The sequence below is a fragment of the Schistosoma haematobium genome, chromosome ZW (assembly GCF_000699445.3).
Source record: "Schistosoma haematobium chromosome ZW, whole genome shotgun sequence".
Classification (NCBI taxonomy): domain Eukaryota; kingdom Metazoa; phylum Platyhelminthes; class Trematoda; order Strigeidida; family Schistosomatidae; genus Schistosoma; species Schistosoma haematobium.
The window spans coordinates 41,460,090-41,471,884 of record NC_067195.1 but is presented as its reverse complement, the minus strand read 5'-3'; the positions used below and the strand labels follow the sequence as shown (position 1 = coordinate 41,471,884).

Sequence of the window (11,795 nt, the reverse complement as noted above, 5' to 3'; positions counted from 1 at the left end):
ATGCAGCTGGTTAGCAAGTCATTGGAAGAGACGGTATCAGAAACAAAAATTCCACTGCGTATCAAGACAGATCACTCTGAGAGGTCAATCATTTTTCATGAGTTAAGAGAGTCTTCCAATAAGGAACTAAAGGCTAGATTTGAACACGATGTCAGTCGTATTAAGTCCTTAATATGCAAACTACTCCAAGATACAGTTTCAGGAGTTAGTATTTATAAGCTTTATAGAATAGGACACAAGGTGGATTCTGGAAGTCCTCAGAAAAGCCGCCTCTTGAAGGTTACGTTTGCCACGGTTGAAGAAAGGAACCCGAATCTAGGTAACTCACGTAAACTGATTGGATCCAGAATATACGTCCGTGAGGATCTCAGCCTAGCTGGTCGTATAAAGAGATGAGCTGCAGAAGTGAAAATAAATGAGCGTCGCCGAAACGGTGAAAGAAACCTCGTTCTTAAGGGTTTTCAAATTGTAAAACTTCGGAGGAAAACGATCCCCAAACCACTCTGGGTGGTAAGGGAAAGTTCTCCAAACTTAAAGGTATGCTACACAGATGCTCGCAGCCTACTAAATAAAAAATGGCGGAGCTCAGGTCAGTTGTAGATAGGGAAAAACCGGATGTTATTGCTGTTAACGTCAGAAGTATTAGATAATGAAATTCAGTTGACTGGTTTTTTAGCCAGTAGGGCGGATAGATTAAACCGTAAGGGAGGCGGGGCTATCCTGTACACAAAAAATAGCTGAGACAGTGGCACATGTTTCAGGGACACGTGAACTAAGGCGATGAAAGTTGAAATGTAGACAGCAACATATTGAATAAGTTGTAGTATATCGTATCCAGAATGTGTAGCAGATTATTTTCTCCCAAGTAAACTTGGTGTAACAAGGGTAAAAGCCTTGTAGTAGGCGACTTTAATGCACCGTATATAAACTGGGTTGACTTAGAATTAGGGTCATCGATAACGTCGTTCGATTACAAACTGTTAGACACCTCGAATGGATTGGCTTTATTCCAACACATTAGAGACCCCACAAGATATGACTTAAGAAACTCTTCTACTCTTTTAGATTTAGTCTTCACACACGATAATGACGTTGGTCAAATGACTTTCCTCCAACCACTAGGGAGATGTGACCATGCAGTCATCTTATTCAAATTCATAGCTGAGAATGCCTGTCAAACAAATGCGCCGGCCCGTCCTAATATATGGAAGACAGATATGGAGGCAGCATCGGCTGAAAACTGGTAAATTGACTCAAGGGCATCAGTACAAGAGGTATGGACTCTTTTCAGCCAGTTATACAATCGGGTAACTCAACCCTACATACCCTGGACAGTTCCAAAGAAGAAGCCATCCCTGGATAGGCCGGAATATTCGACGTTTACTAAGACACAAGAAGAAATGTTGGGACGTTGCCATCCGTCTTGGCACAGCAAGTACGATGGAATACTACAGATCGTTAAGAGACAAGTGTATAACAAAGATTCGGAAAGCTCAAAGAAAACACGAAATGCAATTGGCACAATATGCACTCAAGCAGCCCAAGAGAATATCCTCGTACATAAACTACAGAACAAGGATGCATCATTGGATTCCCAACCTAATTAAAGAAGGAAGTGAATCTGAAATGATAGAGGAAGATCAGGAAAAAGCAAAGGCAATGGCTGACTATTTTGCGGCAGTTTTTACTCAGGAACCTCCTCTAGACAAAGAACCAAACCAAAATAAACAGTCAACAAACCACCTGCTCACCGTGAACTTCGATCAAGACGATGTGCTTAAAGCTCTTAGCACCTTAAGCATGGAAAAGTCAACAGGACCAGATGAACTACACCCCAAAATCTTGAGACATATTGCACAATATATCGCGGTCATTTGACCAAGGTGTGTTACCTATGGACTGGAAGGACGGAATCGTCACTCCCATACATAAAACAGAACCAAGACAAATTTCATCGAACTACAGACCTGTAAGCCTCACCTGTGTTGTAGTTAAAATACTGGAACGAATAGTCAAAAGGCTTTTATAGAAACCAATAACTTGCTAAACAGAGAACAACATGGTTTTAGAAAGGTTCAGTCTTGTAAAACGAACCTTCTTATACCAAGGGAGTTTTGGATAAAGGCGCTAGACAACGGAAACTCAGTGGATGTTGTCTACATAGATTCCAGTAAGGCTTTTGACAAGGTGCCAAATAATAGACTGCTATTGAAGTTGGAAAACCTGGGTATTGCCGGACTTCTTTTAAAGTGGATTAAGGATTTCCTAGTAGGTCGTAGACAGGAAGTAAGAATAAATTCCAAGTCCTCCATCTGGAGACCAGTACTTAGTGGGGTACCTCAAGGTTCCGTCCTAGGTCCTTTACTTTCTATAATGCATGTTAATGATCTTACAAGTACAGTACAGTCTCCAATGCTATTATACGCTGACGATGTAAAGATTTGGCGAGTAATAACTGGATGACTTATATAATATGATTAACTAGTCTAAAGAGTGGCTGATGCTTATCAACGCGGCAAGGTGTGTCTACATCCACTTTGGGGATTCAAGGGTTAATAGGTACAACATAGGGGAAGTGTCATTACCCGTGGTCCAGTCTCATAAGGATCTAGGGATGACAGTGAGTCATTATCTCAAGACGACAGCCCATTGCCGGGAGGTCGCAGCTAAGGGGTTTCAAACCCTATGGGCTTTAAAACAGGCATTCAATAAGTTAGATAATACCATGTTCACCACAGTATACACATCCTTAGTGAGAACTAGGCTTGAGAACTGTGTTCAGGCCGCAAGCCCGTTTAAAATGTGACTCGAATACCCTAGAAAAAGTACAGAAGGTAGCTACCCGTGCAATTCAAGAACTCCGGGGTTCACCATAAAAAGAGCGGCTTGAAAAGCTGGACCTCTTACTCTGTCCTATCGCAGATTAAGGGGAGATCTAATTTTGATGTGCAGAATACTGAGAAATGATTTTGGACCTAACTTATCCTCTTTTTCGTCCCACTAGATCGGGACATCTCAGAGGACATGGCAGGCGAGTAGAAAAGACAAGAACAAACAAAATAACCATGACATACAGGTTTTCACATCGACTCATCTATATATGGAACCTGCTGCACGAAGCAGTGGTGTCCGCACCTGCAATTATCTCTTTCAAGAGAACAATGGACACTCACAAAAGCATACTAGAAAAGGAATAAAACAGGCCGTAGGCCTTTTGTCTTTACTACACAAATCTGAATCTTTAAGATCTTACGTCTACACCAACTCACTGCATTGTGACAACTACCTATACACGATTGAGAACAAGCTTAGGCTAGAGTAAGACCAATATATTTAATATGAATAAAAGATATAAGGTAACATTCAGCAGGCACCACACCTGCATGGCCGAGCCATGCCATAAGATCAAGTCTAATTAATTCGATTCACTGTTCCCGCTTTCTCGGTCAGTCTTCAGCAATAAGGATAGTAGGTTGGTAAACCTGCAATAATCCTGACACATTGCTTTCCAGTGAAGGTCCAGCTTCTCCTTGAAAGTATTCACTGATTGGGCTGATACCGCTTGTTCGGGTAAGGCGTTCCAATGATTGACTACTCGATGGGAAAAACGGGACCCCACTTTAAGTTTATTAGATCGTGGTTTATGAACCTTCTTGCTATGGCCTCGGAGAGTGCTGGAGGGAGCAAAATGATAAGACATATTAACACCCAAATCATAATTAAAGATACGAAATGCCAGTATAAGGTCACCTCGTGTCCTACGATACGACAAGGGGAAAAGATTTAGGCGTTTTAAACGCTCATCGTAAGGGAGTCTAGAAAGACCCTTCACTAATTTCGTTCCCACACGCTGGACACGCTCAAGGGAGTAAGTATCCTTCACCAGACATGGGCTAGCTGCTTGGATACAGTACTCTAAATGTGGTCTAACATATATGGGATATAAAATTCGAAACTTTTCCTCGTCAAAAGATTTGAACGCTCGACGAAGTGACCATAACGCACGAAAACCTTTGACAGCGGCTGCTTTGCAGTGCGTAGTTGTTTTTAAATCATGACTTAATACTACTCCTAAGTCTTTATGCTCTTGAACGCATGGAAGAGGTTTACCCTCAATAGTGTAACAGTAACTATTACCGTGACCGATGTGCATTAGCACACTCTTCCTAGCATTTATTTCTAAGCCTCACTCCCGAGCCCATCTAACTAAATCGTCTGAGTCAGCTTGAAGATCCAGATGATCAGCCGCACTTTTTATTGTTCTCCAGATTTTTACATCATCCGCAAACAATAATGTCGACGACCTAAGTAACAGCGGTAACTCGTTAACGTAGAGAAGGAAGAACGGAGGGCCTAAGATGGTGCCTTGGGGTACACCACTTTTGATCGGCTTCCAATCGAATAGTGTTCCGTTGACCCTCACTCTCTGTCTGCGGTCACATAAGAAATTTCCTATCCACTCATGTACAGTACCTATTATTCCGAAGCTCGTGAGCTTCTGCATAAGGCCTACGTGTGAAACCTTGTCAAATGCTTTGCTAAAATCTATGAATATCACATCGACAGACAGACCGTTATTTAGGGCTGCTGTCCAATCCTTGCTTGCAATAAGCAAGTTAGTCAAGCATGAACGCTTGCTACGAAATCCGTGTTGCTCAGGAGCTAACAGATTGTGTAAATCTATGTGGCTTAGCAACCTAACTCGAATTATCTTTTCAAGTAACTTAACGACTATGCTAGTTAGACTGACAGGCCGGTAGTTAGATACTATCTGTCTATGACCGTCCTCAAATATAGGACTGACTATAGCGTCTTTCCAATCTGTAGGGAGTTGAGCGAGTGAAAGGGACATGTTGAAGAGTGTCGCGAGCGGTTTTGGAATAATGTCCGCAAGAGATGGCAGCAACCGTGGATGTAACCCGTCAGGGCCCGGTATCTTACCAGGTTTGAGGTTAGTTATCAACGGAAGGACAGTTTCCTCAGTCACCTGTACAGATCCAATGGTTGGTATCTCGGTGTGAGTGGGACAAGTATTTGTTACAATAAACGTAGAGAAGACTTCGCTAAAATAGTCTGAAAAAGTCTCAGCTTTTGCTCGATCTGATTCAGCTAGTAATTCCGAATTTTCGTGTAACAGTAACGGGGGAATACCATCACCACGTTTCATTCGCCGTTTAACATACGAAAACAATCGTTTCGGACAAGTACGGCTGTCATATACTAACTGTCGTTCGTAAGTGGTACGGGATTTGGCTATGGTTTTCTTACAGATATTACGGAATTTTTGGTACTCATGCTTAAATGGTGCATGACCTGTCAACAATAATAAGTCCCAGAAATGTTTCCTACGCTTTAACAGCACTCGGGTTCCCTTATTAATCTATGGAGGGCAATGTGATAGCTTACGTGCTGACCATGGGATAAACGGCGACGTTACGGACTCGAATGTAGCCTTTCCATTCATCTCCGATCAATCCATACGCGTAGACCGACGAATCAGTCAATATAGCACAGTTTCTGATTTCCGGAATATTGACTCGCCAGATATTGGGACGGGGTGGAGCAGATACGAATTGTATACCATGTGTCCTAAACTTAAAGTGAATTACAACGTGATCACTGTTCACTAGTGGGGGAAGGTGCTGAATATCAAAGACATCCTCACAGTGGTGGGTGAGGGCGAGGTCCAGCAGTGACGGATCATGATTGAAATCAATGTGTGTCGGTTTTGTGATACATTGTATAAGTGCACACTGAATAACGGTAGATAAAAGGTCGCTATCGAAACCACTACCTGGAGCTGTAAGCTCTATCCAGTTGATATGCGGTGCGTTGAAGTCCCCAATGATGAGACAACATTCTGCCATACTCCAAGAACAGATGTGTCTTAGGATGAAGTCGTCAGCAAGACAAAACGGACTACGGTATATTTCCCCTATAGTCACCAACCCATTTCTGGATTTAATCTTACAACATGATACCTCACATATGCCACTGATATGAGCCTCCGATATGGTTGATTGTATACGAAAGTGATCCCTAACGTATAATATTATATCTCCCCCTTTGTGACTTGAAACTCTATCACTTCTAATACAGATATAGCCTGCAATGAAAGAAGAACAGTCTATATCTACTGTGAACCAAGTTTCTGTAACAACAGTTATACAGGGATATAATTCTTCCACCATCAGACTTAGCTCAGACGTTTTATTTCTAAGACTGCGAGCGTTCGTGTAGCACACACTTAAGGTGTTCTGGCAATCAATCGTTCTACCCATACAGGCCTCGGAAGCATTGGCTTCCAAGACCTGACTACCCGAAAACCCTTAATTGTCAGGTTATTTTTGCCATTTAATTTGCGAGTTCTCAACTCCGTAAGCGCATTCTTCCACTTGATTCGATCCTAAAGCGGCCAATCTGGTCGAATACGGATATTTGAGTCACGAGTTTTTAGTGCGCTTTTCAATAATATGTCTCTTTCTTCAAAACTCCCGAGAACCAGCTTCAGGATTCTTCTTGGTTGGGTCTCGCCTCCAACCCATTTACCAAGTCGTAGTACTTTTGTAATATGTACCCCTGAAACCTCTTCAGGTAGTACATTCCTTGCCACAGACTTCACTAACTGCAGGTCAGGTGCATGTCTTCTAGCAGGGTCGTTGTCTTTCGACTCCTCTAGATTCCAAATAATTAAACTAGGGAGGGGTTTGGCTTCTTTTGAAACTGTGTTCACAGCTTTCGACCGTGACGTTCGATCCTTTATTTTAACTACTGGTATCTTACGATTAGTTTTTATTGTAACAGAGTCCTGGGAGTCGAGCGAGTGACTCACAACAATGTTAGACGAAGCTTTACTATGGGACTTTGGCCGATTGGTCTGAGAGTCCACCAAGGACTTATCAAGTAAACGGTCATTAGTTTTAGCTGTCTTTCCTACTCTTCTGCGTTTTCGCGTCATCCATTTTCCATCAGTCGAAACTTCTACATTAGAACAGCTCGGGACAGTAATTGTTTTATCTGGGTCACCGTTTGCTGCTGTAGCAATATGGCCACCGACGTCTAATGAGGTGTCACTCACTGTTCGTTTCGGGGGACAACGTTTAACTGCGGGTTGCACAGGTAGATATCTGGCTTGCGCCGTGATAGCACTTACGACACTAACGCAATCTTCGCCACCAGTACCAATGTTATCAGTACAGCCCTCATCAACCTTCTTATTAGCCAACACCAGGAGACTAATTGCTTCCTGGATAAGCAATGTTTTGCTCGAGCAACAAAAACTACAAAGCTAATGAGAGTTGGGCTTTGAGCACCTTTTATGTGCAGTGGGGCTTAATCGGGTGCACATCTTATGGAACCACTTATTACACTCATCACATTGCACCCCTTCCTCCATGGGCAATAAGCAATATGGTTGTCCACATTTATGAACAGATCTAGCCATCTTGAAAATCAACTAGAACGGTGACAAAAATAGGATTCTCAAACCTTGACTAAATAAATCAAGTAAAAGTCGACGACGTATGCTTCTATGCAATAAATACACAAAAGCAAAATCGAAACACTCAATACAATATCACTTCAACTGGGGTAGATGCAATTGAAGTGTAAACAGTAGTTTTGATGCGTATTCTACAATCAAAACAGTTAATTATGAGTTAATTAACGAGAAACAATACCACTGTCCTTTTAAAAAAAATACTGAATATCTTATTTCCGAGTAGTCTCGTGTTTAGCTTTGAGGATTGTGTGGTTATGGTCCAATGCTACTACAGATTGAGCGTCGAGTCTTATTTCAGTGTCAGCACTTTTACATGCGTGATATTTTTCCCCACTACGCGGAAAGTCAACTTTTATAGTAAGACGTATTTGAATTTTTATATGAACTAGCTACGCCTGAGATAACGGTATATATAGCAAAATGAGCTAGGTGAAGACGTGAAAATATTATATCTATATTTCAAATTTAGACACACATGAAGTACAAAAAATTCACATATTCATACAAACATCTCATCGCCTTCACCTTAATTATAATCTAATTTCCTGTAATCAATTTATTGTATTCTTTTAGGTTTATTGTTTGTCTGTCAGACCGTGTTTCGATGTAGACGCTGTATGACCCGGAATATGTTCATTAACTGAAATTGGAACGGATTCAGCTGGGATCTGGAATTTAATCACCATTGAAGACGGCACAGATATTCAGTGTTTGACAACACTTCAACCAGTAACACCTTCTAATATAATTCACACCCACCAAGAGAAATCAAAAGACAGAATCGAGGAGATTGGAAGATATATTTGATGACTATCAATATATGAAGAATCGTCTGATCTAATCTGGCTAGCGATTGCAGTAGATGTTGAGCGCGGCGTTCCAACTCGTGATCTGGTGCGGGTGCATGATCGAGCGCCTTCAGCTGGGTGAGTCCATTAAAACGTGTGGTCAGCATCCAATATCGAAAACTTACAGAGCTATTTATTTCGAGGATTTATTTACCGCTACACCGTGTCGGTTGTGTAGTGAAAACACGGATATTTAGAATTTTAACCATTGAGTTTCCAACTCTGTCCTCCTGCACGAAATAATATACGGCCCTTATGTCTTAGTGTCATAAAATTTTGACAGTCCCAGTTTGCATCACATCAGATCTTAAACTTCTATTATTATATGTCAGTATTTGTGGATACACACTGATATATAATTTAAGGCATCCCATCATGTGAAATTGACTTGCATTAAAAATATGATACATATTACTTTTGCTTTTCGCGTTAGAATACACAAGGCCATTGTTCCCGTTATCATGTAAATATGCGATTACATGTGTAATTAACAAATGTCATTCATGTAGGCTTGATTCAGCTGCAAAGCAATCAAATGTAAGGAGTATATGCATATGAATTGCCTCATACTCATTAGGATAATATTGTACTCGATTAGGATTTTCTGCCTGTGCAAACTGATTTGCTGAATACTTCGGTAAAATCTGCTGTTCCCACTGATTCATTATACCATTGACTAGGGATTCTACTAGACATATTGGTTGTGAAAATATTCAGCATCTGATATAATAACATCACAAATGTGACTGGAATTCGACTCATTCGGAACACATTTATTAGGAGTATCTTGCTTACTTACTTACTTTCGCCTGTTACTCCTAATGGAGCATAGGCCGCAGACCGGCATTCTCCAAACAACTCTGTCCTGGGCCTTCTTTTCTAGTTCCATCTAATTCTAGTTCATTTCTCTCAAGTCTATTTCCATTTCCCGGCGTAATGTGTTCTTTGGTCTTCCTCTTTTCCTTTGGCCTTGAGGATTCCATGTGAGGGCTTGTCCTGTGACGCAGTTAGGTGCTTTCCTCAATGTGTGTCCTATCCACTTCCAGCGCTTCTTCCTGATTTCTTCCTCCGCTGGGATCTGGTTTGTTCTTCCCATAGTAGGTTGTTGCTGATAGTGTCTGGCCAACGGATCCGAAGTATTTTGCGTAGACAGCTGTTAATAAACACTCGTATTTTCTGGATGATGGCTTTCGTTGTTCTCCAAGTTTCCGCCCTATACAGTAGAATTGTCTTGACATTTGTACTGAAAATCCTGACCTTGGTGTTGGGTGACAGTTGTTTTGAGTTCCAAGGCAGCGTGGAATGAAGTCCGAAAATTTATGGAAACAGCGGTGATATCTGCTAGTACGGTAAACCATAAGGTTAGGGAGAAACACTGGATCTCATCAGCATCTACCGCGCTGATAGATGCTCGAAAACTCATTCCATCTGGATCTGAACATAACGAAGAGCGGAGTCAGCTTAAGCGCAAGCTGACAAGAAGCCTACGCAATGATCGCGAACAGTGGTGAGTAGCGAAAGCAAGAGAGATGGAAAAGGCAGCGGCAATAGGTAATAGCAGACAATTGCTCAGACTTATTAAGGAAACCGACTGTTAGCGAAACAATCTCAGAGAAAGATGAACATATTATACATTCTCAATGCAGGAGATTGGATCGATAGGTAGAACACTTTAGGGATCAGTTCAACTGGCCTTCAGCCACAATTCGGTTTCCCACGATCGGTAGTCAACCTGAATGGCAAGTTAATGTAGGTCCTCCGACACTTTGCAAAGTTGAAAAGCCATAGGAAATCTGAAGCGAGGGAGAGCAGCAGGCCCTGACAAGTTTACCCTTGAGATTTTTAAGGATGGTAGTCCAGTATTAGCAGTGAGATTACCTGAGGTCTTAGGTAGAATCTGGGAACTAGACGTAATCCCATCTGACTGGTCTCACTCACTGATTGTGCCAGTCTATAAGAAAGGACAAAAGTCCTCTTGTGACAATCACAGACGAATCAGTTTGACTAATATAGTGTCTAAAATATTAGCTTCAATAATACTTCGACGCCTAACTAAAGCTCGTGAAGAGCAGACTATTATTTATTTATTTATTTGAACACTTATATATTGGTACAGGAATGCGCCGAATATATATGCGCCACACAAAACAATGAGAATCTAAGAAGAAAGTGAGGAACGTAAAATAAATAATGATAATAAACAATAACGAAGAGATTGGTGTAAGGTAGTGTAATAATAATAATAATAATAATAATAATAATAATAATAATAGCAATGGTAGGGGAACAGAAGGGTACAATCAGAAGAAATCTTTCAGTTAAGGAAGATACAACCACTTTTTTTTATGAAGAAAGTAAAAGAAGGTTACAGCAGGATCGCCACTGGCTTCTATTCTGAGCCATATCTGATAACATTTCTAGCCACTGTGTAGCACCATCTCTCGGACCCCAACCAGGGAGTCGTGAAGGACCGACACAAGCCAGTCCCTTGCAGCTTTCTTTCATGCCATGACACCATGTCATATACTGAACTGAACTGTCTATGATCATGAAGAGCAGACTAGAGAAAATCAGGCTGGTTTTCGACCTGGACGTGGTTGTATAGACCATATATTCACACCACGTCAGGTTCTAGAACACAGACACACGTTCAGGCGCCCCACAATGGTAGTATTTCTCGACCTTAAGGAAGCATTCGACTCTGTTGATCGTGAGGTTCTATGGCAGTGTTTGTCACTGAAAGGAGTACCAAAGAAGTACATTAACCTTATAAAGGCTCTCTACTCGAACACAACTGGTAGAGTGAGAGCTTATGGCGAACTGTCATCAGAATTGATTACCTTAAGTGGTGTTCGTCAGGGCTGTCCACTCTCTCCATTCTTGTTCAACTTTGTCATTGACGTACTTTTAGAGATAACACTCTCCTCGTCTAGATTTCCAGGAGTTGAACTTCTACCGGGAGGTTCACTTGTTGACTTAGAATATGCTGATGACATAGTTTTATTTGGCGAAGACGCTGACAAAATGCAGAGTCTTCTGACCACTCTAAGCAACAATGCAAGCATGTACAGGATGCGATTCTCCCACCTCTTCTTAGAACCTTTATGACACCGTCGGCTAAGTAACAATCTAATATTTCTCTACAAGGCGATACATGGACTCACATTTCTTACTTCCTGCTCAACCATGATCCCAGTCTGAAAATTCTGAAACAACACACATATACTACTAACTGTGAAATACCAAAAAAACCAGTGCGTTGTAAGTTTTTTACAGTGCGGTATATTCTATTATGAAGCAGGTTGCCAATACCTATCCGTAACTGTGACAGTATCATCAAGTTCAAAAGACTAATAAACGTTACTTGACTCTAACCAGCTTCATCAACTATTCCTCGAACTCCCACCAACCAATGAACCGCCTAATATCCAGACTGATCATGAATA

The 11,795-nt window shown here is 41.4% G+C and overlaps 1 protein-coding gene across 1 annotated transcript; it reads left to right on the top strand.

Moving 5' to 3' along the window:
- Positions 1-389: 389 nt before the first annotated feature.
- MS3_00001161 (uncharacterized protein) lies at positions 390-1,928 on the top strand. The gene has a single exon (XM_051208657.1). The coding sequence runs from the start codon at positions 1,441-1,443 to the stop codon at positions 1,876-1,878; it is 438 nt and encodes a 145-aa protein (XP_051071464.1). The 5' UTR covers positions 390-1,440; the 3' UTR covers positions 1,879-1,928.
- The last annotated feature ends 9,867 nt before the right edge of the window (positions 1,929-11,795 follow it).

What these genes read in the sequence shown, in the direction of transcription:
- MS3_00001161 (XM_051208657.1), top strand. Translation starts at nt 1,441, where the DNA reads ATGGAATACTACAGATCGTTAAGAGACAAGTGTATAACAAAGATTCGG.